Source organism: Heteronotia binoei, chromosome 3, assembly GCF_032191835.1.
Source record: "Heteronotia binoei isolate CCM8104 ecotype False Entrance Well chromosome 3, APGP_CSIRO_Hbin_v1, whole genome shotgun sequence".
NCBI classification, from domain to species: domain Eukaryota; kingdom Metazoa; phylum Chordata; class Lepidosauria; order Squamata; family Gekkonidae; genus Heteronotia; species Heteronotia binoei.
In genome coordinates this window covers 185,229,780-185,246,695 of record NC_083225.1, presented here as the reverse complement: position 1 = coordinate 185,246,695, position 16,916 = coordinate 185,229,780, and the positions used below count along the sequence as shown (strand labels likewise).

General features: G+C 46.0%; 1 protein-coding gene across 1 annotated transcript; it reads right to left on the bottom strand.

Moving 5' to 3' along the window:
* Positions 1 to 2,046: 2,046 nt before the first annotated feature.
* On the bottom strand, positions 2,047 to 2,401 carry LOC132569018 (large ribosomal subunit protein eL37-like; the record flags this gene model as incomplete). The annotated part of the gene is made up of 1 exon (XM_060235201.1): positions 2,047 to 2,401. A coding segment is annotated over one exon (300 nt), but the record flags the coding sequence as incomplete, so codon positions are not given.
* Positions 2,402 to 16,916: the final 14,515 nt, after the last annotated feature.

Genomic DNA, 16,916 nt, shown 5'->3' with positions numbered 1-16,916 from the left:
CTGGGAAACTGTAATGAACGCCTCTTCTCACGTTGTCCTGACAGGGTTGTCAGGTCCCTCCTGGGAACCAGTGGGGAGTTGGAGGGACTTAGCAGGAGTGAGAAGAGGCCCAATTTGGGCAAAACCCCTCTATGGTAAAAATGGCTTATACCATAGAACTTTTGCCCAGATAGCCGAGCATTGCTGCAATATCACTCACAGAATGGTGTTACTTCCTGTACACACCAGAAGTAATATTGTCATGGTGACAGCATCCTGTAGGTCTGCCAAGCCCCCAGTCTGGGCGGGGAATCCCCTGCCCCGGAGGTTCCCAACCCTCCCCCTACATCGCTGGTGCGAAGACGTCACCTGGAAGTGATGTCATCAAAATGGTGGCGCCTGTGCTCTAGGCAAGAAAGCTCTATGGTTTTCCTGGACGCTCTAGCCATTTGGGAGGGAAAACTCTATGGTACAATAGAGCTCTAGGAAGCTGGGGACTTGGCAACCCTAGCAGCCTGTGCCTGCCTCCCCTTCTGGTAAGCCAGTTGGAGCCTGGGGATGGGGGATCCTCCACCTCTAGCAGGGGGCTGGCAACCCTAGGGCTGGGGTTGGGAGCTGGGACTCATTAGCAAGTCCAGGGCTTTTTTTGAGCCAGGAGCGCACAGGAACACCGTTCTGGCTGGCTTGGCGTCAGGGGTGTGTGGCCTTATATACAAATGAGTTCCTGCCGAAACAATGGTGGCATCAGGGGGTGTGGCCTAATATGCAAATGAGTTCCTGCTGGGCTTTTTCTACAAAAAAAGTCCTGAGCAACTCCATACTTACTTCATGACAGCCTCACGAGACAGTGCTGCCGTTTCTTTTGTACCCAGCCCTGAACTATTAAGCCATTCCAATCCATCACTGTAGAAGTTCAATCTCTCTCTTTCTCTCTCTCTCAGCTTCTGAGCAGCACATACACTGAAAACAGCTTGTGTTAGGCCCAGAGGAATGAACTGTACTTAAGGCTAGGCCTGGCAACGTGTTCGGCAAGAGTTAGAAATAACAGCACGCTGCAGGCTTTGTGGAGAGGAAAAGTACCAAGAGTCAGGGAAATGGAACACAGCTGGGGGGAAGAAAATTCAATAGACCGACAGAAGCAGAACAAAGATGAAAAGGCTGGGAGGAAGCTGCATTCTGTTTATTGCACACCGGGCTTTATCCAAACTCAATAGTGGCGTGTTTCATTTTTAATTTTTGCATTTGTGTTTGATCACAAGCCCATGCAGATGTCGTTTCATGCTTCAGGGGCTCAAAATGACTAATTCCGAGGATGTCCATGGGGCATGCATCTTTTAACTGCTCCCGAGCAGCTTTTCACACTTCGCCTCTCTCTGCGGACTCCAGGAGGTGTTTCTTTACACTTGAAGACGCTTTTGTTAAGTGGCCTGGAAGCAGGAGTTTCTCTATGCATTTAGAGTCAGGCTGAAGAAGAGGAGGGAAAAGCCTGGAGAAGACTGGATTTCTCAGACGCGTACACCCAGCATCCATTTTGAGAATTTGTTGGGAAGTTACTTCACTCGAAATCTCTCTGGAAGCAGCACTCAGCACAACATGAATGCATGGAGTAGGGGTCCCCAAAATGATGCCTGCGGGCAGGGGTCATTTTGTAGAAAATAGGGGAGGCAAGTCCCCCCCCAGCCTCCAGTCTATTGTACCTATTGTACCATAGAGTTTTCCCTCCCAAATTGCTAGAGCATCTGGGGAAACCAGAGTTTTCCCAGTAACGCCTTAAGCAGCCGCTGCGCAATGTCGCCACCGTGATGACATCACTCACGGGTGACGTCATCATGTTGGTGACACTGGGGGAGGTTCCCCCCTGCTGGCCAAGTGTTGGCTGGCAGGCTGGGAACCTCTTGGGCAGGAGAACCCCTGCCTGGGGCTTGGCAGCCCTATAGAAAAAGAGGTGCTGGAGCTTATTAACACAACTCATTGGGATAACTCATTATTTGCATCTGCCACATACCCCTGACATCACCGGAAGGTGTACCAAATTATATGAGCTCAGCATCTACCTTCAAATGCTGCTTCTTTTTTTTCCTCCATAAAAGACACCATTTATTTTAAACAGACATTTGAGTCCTTAAGATGAGCTGGATGCTGCAACAGCAGCTCTCTTATGCTTTGGCGCTGTCCCGTCACGGAATCCATTCCTGAATCTCCGGTAAACCTTTTTCAGATGCCTCATGCGTCCAGTCCCAGTAGCATTGGGCCTTTTGGCCTTAGCCCTCCAATTATAATTTCTCTTGCATTTAGCAGGATATCCGCATTTCCCACAGGTAGACTTCTGAAGATGGTAGGCCTTAGATCCGCAACGGCGGCACAAAGTGTGAGTCTTATTGTGGCGCTTGCCAAAGGAGGATGTTCTCTTAGTCACCTTCCCTCAGCCCAAATGCTTCTTGAATTAGAATGGTCATATTAAAACCTTACTCCCATCTAGCTTTTTAAATTACTTTCTCCTGTGTAGCCACAGTGTCATGGTGAAGATTTCCATCTGTCTGCTTTATATGTTTTGGTTATTTGTCCATTTTGTGTGTGTGTGTGGGGGGGGGAATATTAGAAAGTTTGTCAAATCTTCAACAAAATTCTCACGGAAGGTTTGAACAATGGAGCCCAGAAGCAAGTATTTTTTGGGGAGGGGCATGTAAGAAAGAAGAGCACAATAAAATTTAGAGGTTCTGGAGCTCCACTCCTGTGAGCTCCTGCCCCCAAATGAAGCCTGCTTGTGGGTGTCATGGTGCCTCTCTTGGTGCCTGCCGAGTGTTCTTAGAAAGTAGGAAAGGCTAGGTGGAGCTGTTGTCCAGATTGTCCACTGGAGATTTGATTGGTGGGGCTTTAGGACATATTGGCTGCTAGAAATTTGATTGGCTGTGCAGATTTTTTTTTTAAAAAATGGCTTTAACAGCAGATGCCACAAAGGAACTTCATTGTGTGACTGAAGGCAAACTAGGGCAGCCACAGTGCTCCAATTCCAGCAGCAGTCATTGTATGGTATCCATATTCCGGCTGTGTTTCATCACACTGTGTCCAGAATGCTAAAGGCAACCCAGTCTCAAAAAGATTGGGGCTTCCCGGTATGGAGTGTTTAAAAGTTATACTTATTGGGGGAAATACCTTCTTCAAAGACAGATCCAGGTGGGCTTTGATGGGCCAAGGGCCCAATCCAGTAAAGGACAGATTTACAACCTGGTTCAACTCTCTCTCTCTCTCGGCTTGGCTTCGCGAACGAAGATTTAAGAAGGTTGCAATAGTCCACGTCTGCAGGCTCGCTGGTGGCTGACAAGACCAATGCGGGACAGGCAGGTCCGGCCACAGTGGCTGCAGGGAAAAGTCTGATTTGGGGTTGGGGCTGTAGCAGTGCGATTCTTCCTCAATCTCCTTTTGTCCTCAAGACCAGCTATGCGTGCGTTCTCAAAGGAAGAGACAGCCTGGTGGATGGTGTGCCTCCATGCTTTGCCAACAAAGAAAACACCTGGGCAGGACCATGAGAGCCAACTTAGTGTAGTGGTTAAGTATGCAGACTCTAACCTGGGAGAACCAGGTTTGATTCCCCAATTCTCCACTTGCACCTGCTAATGTGACCTTGAGTCAGTCACAAATTCTCATAGAGCTGTTTCTCTCAAGAGCAGTTTCTGTCAGAGCTCTCTCAGCTTCAGCTACCTCAAAAGGTGTCTGCAGTGAGAAGGGGAAGGAGATTGTAAGCCGCTCTTCTTCTTCCTCGTCCTCCTCTTCCTCCTCCTGAGGCAGTATGTATAAAAGGCCACAAAAGAATTGTGCCATAATGACTCAATTATCTCTGTGTGCAGAATGTCAGGATTTAAATCTAGGACTAGCGGGGGGGTTTTTTTGTAGCAGGAACTCCTCTGCATATTAGACCACACCCCCTGATGTAGCCAATCCTCCTGGAGCTTACAGTAGGCTCTATAGGAAGAGCCCCGTAAGCTCTTGGAGGATTGCTTACATCAGAGGGGTGTAGCCTAATATGAAAAGGAGTTCCTGCTACAAAAAAAAGCCCTGATGACTAGTATTGGGCGTACACCACTGTGCATGACTTAAAGTGGCAGTCAAAGACTTTAAAAAAAAACCCTCTTGATGGATATTTGTGAGCATTTGGAAAGAAGACTCACAAAATGTCAGTATTCAGAGCAAGATGAATCCTGGAGCACCCTAAAGATCAACAAGATGCTCCAGGGTATAAAGATCCAACTGGGCAGCCCCACAATACCTGACCCCCTCGTCTGATGAAGTGTGCTTAGAGAGCACATGAAAGCTTACGTTCTGAATAAAACTTGGTTGGTCTTAAAGGTGCCACTTGACTCCTGCTTTGTTCCAGGGTATAAGCTTTTGAGAATCAAGGCTAAAAGGAATGGATAAAAGAAAGTCCTTCTTCACCCAAAGGGTGATTAGCATGTGGAATTCACTGCCACAGGAGGTGGTGGCAGCTACAAACATAGGCAGCTTCAAGAGGGGAGTGGATAAAAATATGGAACAGAGGTCCATCAGTGGCTATTAGCCACAGTGTGTATACATGTGTGTGTGTGTGTGTGTGTGTGTGTGTATAGGCCACTGTGTGACACAGAGTGTTGGACTGGATGGGCCATTGGCCTGATCCAACATGGCTTCTTTTATGTTCTTAAGGCTCCCTACGTCAGAGACTCTGGAAACCTTATACCCTGAAAATTTCATTGGTCTTTAAAGTACTACTGTATTCCAGTCTTGCTCTTCTATTGTAGACCAACATGACCACCCATCTGAAACTACTCCATCTAGGGTTGCCAACAGGTCCGGAGTGGGGGGGTGGGAATCCTGTCCCTTAATGTGTAGAAATGGCCAGTGAAGTTTTTCATGGCATGGGGGTACATCACATCACCTGCTGAATGGCATAACTGTGTGTGTGTGTGTGTTAGGGTTGCCAGATTCAAGTCGGGGAACGCCTGGAGATGTGCTGATGGAGGCTGGGAAGAACAGGAACCTCAGTAGGGTGCAATGCCCTAAAGACCACCCTCTAAAGCATCGATTTTTCCAGGGGAAATGATCTCCATAGTCTGGAAATGAGGTGTAATTCCAGGGGATCCCCAAGTCCCACAAAGAGGCTGGCATTCCTAGTGGATGTGCATTGAGTGCCATCATGTTGCTTCCAACTTACGCTAACACTGTGAATTAATGACCTCCCAAATGTTGTCATTGTTAACAGCCTTGCTCAGGTCTTGCAGATAGCGGGTCGTGTTTTCCTTGACTGAGTCCATCCATCTCATGTTGGGTCTTCCTTTTTTCCTACTGCCTTCTACTGAGAGCCAGTTTGGTGCAGTGGTTAAGTGCGAGGACTCTTATCTAGGAGAACTGGGTTTGATTCCCCACTCCTCCACTTGCAGCTGCTGAAATGGCCTTGAGTCAGCCATAGCTCTCTTATCTGGGAGAACCAGGTTTGATTCCCCCCTCCTCCACTTGCAGCTGCTGGAATGGCCTTGGGTCAGCCATAGCTCTCTTATCTGGGAGAACCAGGTTTGATTCCCCCCTCCTCCACTTGCAGCTGCTGAAATGGCCTTGGGTCAGCCATAGCTCTCGCAGAGTTATCCTTGAAAAGGGCAGCTTCTGTAAAAGCTCTCTCAGCCCCACCTTCCTCACAGGGTGCCTGTTGTGGGGGAGGAAGGTAAAGGAGATGGTGAGCCACCCTGAGATTCAGAGTGGAGGGAGGTATATAATCCAATGTTGTCGTATGGTGGTGGTTGTGGTTGTTGTGGTTCTTCTTCTTCTTCTTCTTCTTCTTCTTCTTCTTCTTCTTCTTCTTCTTCTTCTTCTTCTTCTTCTTCTTCTTCTTCTTCTTCTTCTTCTTTTGACTTTCCCAGTGAATCTTGTATTCTCATACCATTAGCCCTCTATTAATGGGAATGGATGTTTTCCTCCAGGCTTGTTTGCAACTCTACACCCTCAACACCATCTCCTGTCCTTCTCACTCTGCCTGCAAGAACATATTTCCAATCCTTTCCAGGGATAAGTAATATGTAATTTCAGATCTGGTTCAGCTCCAAGAAATATGGATAGCATGGACTTAGACAGAAGGCAGTACATTCAGACTGCGCTCCCAATGTTACACTGCAGTTTAATAGAAGTAAACAGAATATGTTCATGTATCAAAACTCTGTGATTTTTTTAATGAGATCTGACTTCTTCTTTTCCCCCTCCTGAACACAATATAAAAGAAGGGGGTTGAGAAAGGCTGAGTATCACGTTACACTTGGGAAGGTTTGTTTGGCTTTGCTTGCAAGATGGGTCTCTCTGGGGACTTCTATCCCTCTCTGGAAATAATTGAATCTCATTATCAAGCACTCGCCATGCCTCTCTCTCATTCCGTCCTGATCAACCATTATAACGGGCTTTTGCTCAGCAGAAGCCTATAGCCATCTTGACTGCTTCGCAGGGTGACATCAGCAAGTTGACCTTTGGGGGTAGGTTTAAAGCTGTACAAAATTGATGTCTGCAGGTACCAAGTTTAGAACTGAATTTTAAAAAGGGGCGAGGGTTAAATGTCAACACCCTCTCTTCAAGCAGATTTCATCCAACCAGATCATGAATTTTCAGATGCTAACAATGCAGTTTTAATCTCTGGCTTCTTCCTGTGTGTACATCTGACTCAGCTTTTCATTGCCAAAAGAAATAGTGATGGCTGCTCAATCCATAGACAGCTTTTCACTGCCTTTGTTACCCTGGGAACTGTAGTTTTACTAGGGATCTTCAACAGACTATCTAGATCAGGGGTGGCCAAACTTGCTTAACATAAGAGCCACTTAGAATAAACATCAGACACTTGAGAGCCACAAGATATGAACCTCAGATGTTTCAGAGGCGCAAGGAAGGAAGGAAGGTGATGATGGAGAGAGAGATGGATAGATGGATAGATGATAGATAGATAGATAGATAGATAGATAGATAGATAGATAGATAGATAGATAGATAGATAGATAGATAGATAGATAGATAGATAGATGCCTCACATTCAGTGGGAGCTCACAGGAGCACAGCTCCTGAACCTTTCTGAGAGTTCCTCCTCCTCCTTCTGAGAGTTCCACCTCCTTGTCCATTGAATAGTATGTGCAGCTGCATAACAATCCCTGGATGAGCTCCACCACCTGTTTTTCTACAAAACGACCCCTGGATGGATGGATTGATGGATGGATGGATGGATGGATAGATAGATGGATGCATAGATAGATAGACAGATAAAAGAGAAAGAGAGAGAAAGAGATGGAAAGAAAGCAACTTTAACTTTAAATGCATTCTCCAAGCCGCTAGCTGGCTTGGCTTAGAGAAGTGATTTAAAAAGACAAATGCCTTCTCCAAATCAGCTGATGGGGTGGTGGGGGCTTTGAGAGCCAAACAATATGTGTGAAAGAGCCACATGCGGCTCCTGAGCCGCAGTTTGGGCACCTATGATCTAGATGTTAGATTTCCTGGGAATCTTAGGGATCAATGGCAGTTTTATATATAAAACCTGTGTCTGTCTGTAAGGAAGAAATAGGCTTAAACAAATTGCATAATTTAGCCATGACCTTAGACACAATGCCCTGACCTCGATAGCTCAGAATTCCGAAATCTTATCAGATCTCGGAAGCCAAGCAGGGTTGGAGATCTCCAAAGAAGACCAGGGTCATGACATGAAAGGCAGGCAATAGCAAACCACCTCTGAACATCTCGTGCCTTGGAAACCCTATTGGGTTGCCATAAGACAACCGTGGCTTGACAACAAAATAAAAGATGTGTATAATAGATCAGTGGAGCCTTTAGATAAAGAGTCAAACCAGACTGTCTGAATCTCAGAGTTAGGGGGGGAAATGGCAAGCAAGGAAGTTGCATACCACTTCCGAGCCCCAAGAGATAGCTAGTTCCCCACGGTTACAAAAACAGTGCTAAACTCAAACTTAGTTCTCACATCTATTTGGTAACTTTTCTATTTGTATGCTAATATGATGCCATTCACTAGTCTTACCAACTGCTTTAATCCAATCTTAGTTATACTTGTTGCCCAATCTCAGTTATAGTTATTTTGTTTGTATGTGTGCATGCATGCCTGGAAGTCATGCACCCCTACTGGGGCATGGAGGATTTTCAGAGATGTGGATTGATAGAGCCTACCTCTGCCTCCCAGTCCTGGTATTCCAAGGCAGTCTCCCATCCAAGTGCTTTCCAAGGTCAGCCCTACTTAGATTCCAAGATCTGATGAGATCAGGCTTGCCTGGGCTATCCAGGTCAGAGCTCCCAAACTCAGTTATACATATTTAACTATCTCTTCCTGGAAACTAACACCTTCCCCTCTACCTATATGTAAGGCTTGAGGAAATCTGTTTCAATGTATATGAGGAAGTCTGCATGCACATGGAAGCTTATACCCCAAATCAAACTTTGTTAGTTTGGTGCCATTGGACTCAAACTTTGGCATTAGACCTTAACAGCTACCTACCTGAATACTGAACTAGGCATCCCTTTGGTCTGATCCAGAAAGGCTGTATTCTTGTCTCTTCTTTTGGTCTGGTCCCTTTGGTCTGATCCAGCAAGGCTGTACTCTTGTCTCTCTTTTTTTCAATATAACAAAATCCTCACACCACTTCATTTGCAGTATGCTGACTCAACTTCTCTGCACCAGGGTGCTGTCCACTGTTCAATGCATGGTCTACAGAGGCTGTGGTTCACTAACAGTGCTCTTGGTTTACATGCAGAATGTCACAGACTCTATCTCTGGACTTGGGAAAGACCTTCCTATGCCTTACAGTTGCTATGTACCAGGGTAAAGTAGGGCTGCCAATCACCAGGTGTGGCTTGGAGGTCCCCTGGAATTACAATGGTGCTCAAGTCTACGGAGATCAGTTCCCCTGGAGGAAACGGCAGTTTCAGAGGGTGGACTCTATGGTGCTATACCTGTCTGAGATCTCTCTCTTCCTCAAACCCCGTCCTCCTCACACTCCATCCCCTAAATCTCCAGGAATTTCCCAGTCTAGAGATGATGAGCATAGAGTAAATAATTGCTGGATGGGTTAGATGTTCTACCACTGACCTATAGCCTCTCCCTCCACATATAGCCAGCTGGGTCAAAGCTTTCTCACCCCCACCTACCTTGTAATGAAAAGCAGGGTATAAAGCTAATTTGGTGTAGTGGTTAAGTGAATGGACTCTTATCTGGGAGATCTGGGTTTGATTCCCCACTCCTCCAAATACACCTCCTGGAGTGACCTTAGATCAATCATAACAAATGTTTCCTCTAAGCTGCAGAGTCTTGTGAGCAAAAATTCTATGTTGTGAGCTACTGGCATTAAAGTTGTGAGCTACTGGCATTAAAGTTGTGAGCTACTGGCATTAAAATTGTGAGTTACTGCATAAATTAGTGTGCTCTGGGGTCATCCTTCCTGAGCTTAGACAAAAATGTGTGAACTGGAGGCTAAAAATCTGTGAGCTAGCTCGCACTAACTCAGCTTAGAGGGAGCACGGGTCATAACTCATTCAGAGCTGTTCAACTCAAGAGCAGTTCTTGGAGAGCTCCCTCAGCCCCACCACAGGGTGTCTGTTCTGGGGAGGGGAAGGGAAAGGGGATTGTAAGCCACTCAGATTTCTTTGGGAAGTGAAGGTGATGTATAAATCCAATCTCTCCTCCTCCTCTTCCCTTCTTAAATGAGACTTAAGGGTATACCTGGGACTCGACCCGTTCTTCCTGTGAAGTCTTTCATAACAATAGTAAAGTTTGAGTCCAGTGGCATCTTTAAACTTAGCTCTAGAATTCATAGGCTCAGTGTCCCTGATAGAGGCTTAGGGCCTCTCTGTGCCTCCTCCCACATACTTCAAACACAAAACTATGTGGCTCCAAAGCACTCTCTTCAAGTGGACAGCTAGATTTGAGTCCAGAAGTAGCCCAAGAGACCAACAAGACTTTCAGGTTATGAGCTTCCAAGAGTCAAAGCTCATTCCCCCGAAATTATAAGAACATAAGAGAAGCCATGTTGTATCAGGTCAATGGCCCATCCAGTCCAACATTCTGCGTCACACAGTGGCCAAAAATCCAGGTGCCGTCAGGAGGTCCATCAGTGGGGCCAGGACTCTAAAAGCCCTCACACTGCCCCCCCCCCACAAGCACCAAGAATACAGAGCATCACTGCACCAGAGAGAGACCAGTTCCACACTAGGCTTGTTCCAAGTGGACGGCCCTTTTGCTCCAGGTGCTTCTCGCGGTTTTCGTACAAGCTGCTGTGGAGCTGCGAGTTGGTGTGCTACTTTCCCACTGCAAGCAAAATCCTCTTACAAGTAGTTTCTGCTTGTCATGTTTACCCAATCCCCTCTTGAAGCTGGCTATGCTTGTAGCTGCCTGCCACCCCCTCCTGTGGCAGTGAATTCCACATGTTAATCACCCTGTGGGTGAAGAAGTACTTCCTTTTATCCGTTCTAACCCGACTGCTCAGCAATTTCATCGAATGCCCACGAGTTCTTGTATTGTGTGAAAGGGAGAAAAGGACTTCTTTCTCTACTTTCTCCATCCCATGCATAACCTTGTAAACCTCTCTCATGTCATCCCACAGCTGACGTTTCTCCAAGCTAAAGAGCCCCAAGCGTTTTAACCTTTCTTCATAGGGAAAGTGTTCCAAGCCTGTAATCATTCTAGTTGCCCTTTTCTGCACTTTTTTCCGATGCTATAATGTCTTTTTTTTGAGGTGTGGTGAGTCAGTCTCTAAAGTGCTACTGGACTTCTAGCTACCTGTTCAACTGCAGGCCAACACGGCTAACATCTGAAACTATCTTCAAGTTCATAGGGCATTTTGTAGCTGCAGGAGAACGCTAATGCTGGAATTTGTCCTCCCCTTCCTTCTCAAGAACAAAGTTCTTTTTTTAAAGAGCGGTATGAGGATTCCATACTGATAACATGGAAACACCGGTAGTTGCTATAGGCAGCTTCCCAGTGACTGCCAAATAACGCTTCATGCATCAGTAAGTAGTGAGGAGGTAATCTGGCAGCCACAGGTGGTGGTGGTGGTTGTCTTCAGACCCAGCAAGATCCTAGCAGCAAGCACAACAGAAGCTGCATGAAGCCCAGGGAACAGCGGAAGCAAAGAACAGTGGAAGACAGAGACCTCTTGCTGCTAGGACCAGACAGCCAGCCCACACCAGAAGTTTTCATAGCGGTCAGAGTTCAAGACTTAGACAGTCTCTTGTTGGTTGTTCAAAGTCTTCTTTTGCTGTTCCTGTGGATTATCCTTCAAGAACTTAGTGGAGATGTTCAGCCAAAATCTTGACCGATATAGCTCACCGTAAGGTTTAAAGCAATGCGTTCGTGTCTTTTCAAGTGCTCTGTGGACTTGTTGAAACATCCGATGGAAGGATCCACTAATACAAGTATTCATTCATAGTGAGTGAATATTTGCAATTTTGTTTCTTTTCTATGAGTATTTATATTGTTAGCTTGCAGTTTCTTTTCTCTCTGTTCTGCTGTTGGTTTTATAGATTTCTTTACACAGGGTATGTCTGGGGCAAGTAAGATCATGGCTGCTTGGGAGGTAATAGTGAGAGGGATTCTGGCCCTGCTGGTGGATCTCCTGATGGCTCTGCTCAGGGCCTGAGTTTGATCCCAGCGGAAGCTGGGTTCAGGCAGCTGGCTCAAGGTTGACTCAGCCTTCCATCCTTCTGAGGTCAGTAAAATGAGTAAGTGTAGATGACTGGGGAAGGCAATGGCAAACCACCCTGTAAAATGTCTCCCAAGAAAATGTCATGATGTGATGCCACCCCATGGGTCGGTAACGACTTGGTGCTCGCACAGGGGACTAACTTTACCTCTTTTTTTAACCTTTAGTGCTATCTATGTAACTCATTTGGAGTACTGTGTACAATTCTGGTCACCACACCTCAAAAAAGATATTATAGCACTGGAAAAAGTGCAGAAAAGGGCAACTAGGTTGATTAAAGGATTGGAACACTTTCCTTATGAAGAAAGGTTAAAACGCTTGGGGCTCTTTAGCTTGGAGAAACGTCGACTGCAGGGTGACACGAGAGAGGTTTACAAGATTATGCATGGGATGGAGAAAGTAGAGAAAGAAGTCCTTTTCTCCCTTTCTCACAATACCAGAACTCGTGGGCATTCGATGAAATTGCTGAGCAGTGGGGTTAGAAATGATAAAAGGAAGTATTTCCTCACCCAAAGGGTGACTAACACATGGAATTCACTGCCACAGGAGGTGGTGGCAGCTACAAATATAGACAGCTTCAAGAGGGAATTGGATAAGCACATGGAGCAGAGGTCCATCAGTGGCCACTAGCCACAGCGTATTGTTGGAACTCTCTGTCTGGGGCAGTGATGCTCTTCATTCATGGGGTTTGGGGGGGGCACAGTGGGAGGGCTTCTAGCCCCACTGGTGGACCTCCTGATGGCACCTGAGGTTTTTTGGCCACTGTGTGACACAGAGTGTTGGACTGGATGGTTCACTGGCCTGATCCAACATGGCTTCTCTTATGTTCTTATGTGACTCCCCACGGAGTCACAAATTGTCTCCGGCTGATGCTCAGAGCACCAGTGGGCAACAGGAGACCAAGGCATGAATATGCCACCCTATCCAGGGGCTTGGCAGCCCAAACTACAGCATACCTATTTTATATATTTAATATATGTATAACAATAATGTATGGAGGCACAAAATAACATTGGAAAACAGCCTTTGAGGGGGATCACTGGATGTGGGGAAACAGAAAAGGGCACAAAAAGAAAGCTTCATCGGTTTGATCTGCATAAGGGGGAAGGAAAACCAGAACCAGGCTCCAGGCAGTGGTGGAAGGAAGGTGAGTTTCTAAATTGTCCGCTAGTCCTCTTCCAGCCTTTTATATGGCAATTCACCCCAATTTCTGCATAACGCCTATTTTTAATGTCTGGCACTTTAAATATACAGGCTGGGGGCATGGTTAGTGGTCCTGATCCCGTTTCCCCCTTCAGTGCATTGATTATTCACATTTAGCCACCTGCGCAGTGGTCTTCTGCCAGGAATGTGTATTTAATATTCAGATGATGGAATGTTTCAAAGCCAAGTTTTGTCTGACTGATAAACTGTGCGTTACAGAATCCCCCTCCCCTTCACCCCGAAAAGGTTCCTTAAAGGAAAATGAAATTCAAATCTTCTTGAACAGCCATAAGCTCTCACCTGAGACTGTGAAAAACGTCCCCAAACAAATTCTTTGGAGTCCTGAAGAACATCACAAGATATGCTGGCACTTTGATAATACTCAGAGAGAAAAAATAAAGAGTTCCTCTTTTCTAAAAGTAGCTCTAGGCTTATTAGAAGAAAACTCACTAGAGGTTTCCTTTTTTGCAATAGCTTAGAAAATGGAGAACGGTTGCCTTGTTGGTTAAAGCAGTGCTATTTTGACTCCTTATAGGAAATATTAGCCTTTGAAAGGGACTGGAAAGGGGAATAGGATTTACACACACAACATTCTCAAGCCTGGATTTTCGTTTACTTGCTTTATTTCATTTAAAATATTGATTAGCTGCCCTTTTTTCCTTACAGAGCACAAGGCAGCCAGCAAAATAAATAAAATATACAATATAGAGTACATAAAAATTAAACCAAAAATTTAAATAACAGCTTAAAGGTAAAAATAGTCCTCTGTGCAAGCACTGAGTTGTTACCGACCCATGGGATGACGTCACATCATGACTTTACTTGGCATACTTTCTACAGGGTGGTTTGCCATTGCCTTCCCCAGTAATCTACACTATATCCTCAACCTGAGTACTCATTTTACCGACCTTGGAAGAAGAAGAAGTAGTAGTAGTAGTAGAAGATGATATTGGATTTATATCCCGTCATGAACTCTGAATCTCAGAGTGGTCACAATCTCCTTTACCTTCCCCACCCCACCCCCCACAACAGAATGTAGGTAGGTGGGGCTGAGAGAGCTCTCACAGAAGCTGCCCTTTCAAGGACAGCTCTGCAAGAGCTATGGCTGACCTAGGCCATTCCAGCAGCTGCAAGTGGAGGAGTGGGGAATCAAACCCAGTTCTCCCAGATAAGAGTCCGCACACTTAACCAGTACACCAAACTGGCTGGAAAGCTGGAAGACTGAGCAACTTAGGACTGTTTTAATCAAATGCAGTTCTACATGGAAGTGTCTTCAGCTGTCTCCTCAAGAGTGAAAGTGAGGGGTCTAGGTGCATCTCCCTGGGGAGGCTGTTCCATAATTATGGGGCTACCACTGAAAAGGCTGCCATACCCACTAAATGAGCTTCTCTGATTGATGGGGCAGTTAGGAGAGTCTCTCCCTGTAATATTAATTCCTGGGCAGGAACATATCAGAGGAGACGGTCCTTCAGACACTTTAGTCCTGAGCTTTAAAGGACAAACCAACATCTAGAACTGGGCTCAGGAGTGGATCAGTAGTGAATGTAATTGCTCTAATATCAGGTTACATGCTTCTGATATCTGGCCCCACCCAGTAGTCCAGCCACAACATTCTGCAGCAAGCTGCAGCTTCCAAACACTTTTCAAAGATATCCTCAAGTAGAGTGCATTGCAATTTGGGAGGCACGATGGCTCAGTGGTAGAGCATCTGCTTGGTAAGCAGAAGGTCCCAGGTTCAATCCCTGGCATCTCCAACTAAAAAGGGTCCAGGCACGTAGGCGTGAAAAACCTCAGCTTGAGACCCTGGAGAGCCGCTGCCAGTCTGAATAGCCAATACTGACTTTGATGGACCCAGGGTCTGACTCAGTAGAAGGCAGTTTCATATGTTCTAGGGAGGGACAGTGGCTCAGTGGTAGAGTATCTGCTTGGTAAGCAGAAGGTCCCAGGTTCAATCCCTGGCATCTCCAACTAAAAAGGGTCCAGGCAAGTAGGCATGAAACACCTCAACTTAAGACCCTCGAGAGCCACTGCCAGTCTGAGGAGGCAATACTGACTTTGATGGACCCAGGGCCCGATTCAGTAGAAGCCAGCTTCATATGTTCATATATGCTCAATAGTTCAGTCTTGATATAACTAAGATATGGATCACTGTGGCTAGATGTGACTGAGCCAGGGAAAGAGGGCAGTTGACCCCCTAGCCTGAACTGGTCAAATGTACTCAGAGTCACAATTTGGTTTTCTGAGATGATTGCTGTATCAAGCAGCACTCCAAACCAAGATTTTCATGGGGAATATAATTCCATCCAAGTCCCTGGTCTGCCATTCGGCTAACCCAGTGAACCTCTGTTTCGTTAAGATTAAGTCTCAAAGCAAGATGCAAGATGTAAATATGTTGAACTGCATCTCTTTAAAAATGCATATCCCTCCTTTCCCACTCCAGAAGTGCCTTGAAGGCCAACAAGATCTCCAGAGTAGAAGCTTTTGAGAGTCAAAGCTCCCTTCATCCAAAGGGAGTTTTGAATCAACAGGTGGCATCCTTGCAAATCTTGTTAGTCTTTAAGGTGCAACTGGACTTAAAACTTGCTCTGCTACTACAGACCAACACAGCTACCCACCCCCAAAACACTTTCCACTGTTCAAGGGCTCTTGATAATCCTCAGGATAACAGTAGAGTCCATTCTGGCAATGGATGAGGGATGGGGGGAAACATAATAGGAGTGGGAGGGAGGATCAGGTGATGTTGCAGGTGACTTGTCCACGTCAGTGTGCAGCAGAAGTGACATCATCATGCTGCAATGTTACAGCAATGTTCTTGCATTCTGGCAAAAATTCTATAGTTTAAATGGCTTCTACCATAGAGTTACCCCCCAAATACCAGAGCATTGGCCGGATATCACCAGCATGATGACATCACTTTCCATGCATGATGGAATCACAGAATCATAGAGTTGGAAGGAACCTCCAGGATCATCTAGTCCAACCCCCTGCACAATGCAGGAAACTCACAAAGAAATCCCCCTAAATTCACAGGATCCTCATTGCTGTCAGATGACCATCTAGCCTCTGTTGAAAAACCTCCACGGAAGGAGAGCTTACCACCGCCTGAGGAAGCCTGTTCCACTGAGGAACCGCTCTGAACTCACAAACACCTCCCCCTAAATTCACAGGATACTCATTGCTGTCAGAGGGTCATCTAGCCTGTGCTTAAAAACCTCCACGGAAGGAGAGCCCACCACCTCCCGAGGAAGCCTGTTCCACTGAGGAACCACTCTAACAGAAAGGAAGTTCTTCCTAATGTTGAGCTGGAAACTCTTTTGATTTAATTTCAACTCATTGGTTCTGGTCCTACCTTCTGGGGCCACAGAAAGCAATTCTATACCACCCTCTATACGACAGCCCTTCAAGCACTTGAATATGTTCACATCACCTGGGCCTACTTCTTTCTCCTGGTATATCCCCCTGCTGGCCAGCTGATCACAGGTTGGGGTGGGGCCTGGTGGGGTGACCCCCACTTCACAGGGGGGTTGGCAGCCCTAGATTACAGTAATTAGAAACACATAATACAACATACAAAGTGCCCATTAAAGCAACCATCATGATCGGCAATAGAATCAAGCAGTATATTGCATGGAACAGATAATTACTCCAAGTCAGATACCTTTCATGCATTAGAAGAAATTAACTTCAACCAATATTTGAAAACATGAATCAATATGTCACTTTGCTGATTTGCAGATTAAAAGAGCTTCCATTTGAACAGAGATTGTAGATATTGAACTAATCAACCATCTTGGTGTGGAATCTGTCGAAGGAGCTGAACTCAGATTTCATCAAGCAAAATCAACAACATCTCAAACTAGTGTCATCCACCTCCAGGTGGTACCTAGAGATCTCCTGCAGAAGAAGAAGAAGACCGCAAATTTATACCCCGCCTTTCTCTCTGAATCAGAGCGGTTTACAATCTCCTTCATCTTCTTCCCCCACAACAGACACCCTGTGAGGTAGGTGGGGCTGAGAGAGCTCTGACAGAAGCTGACCTTT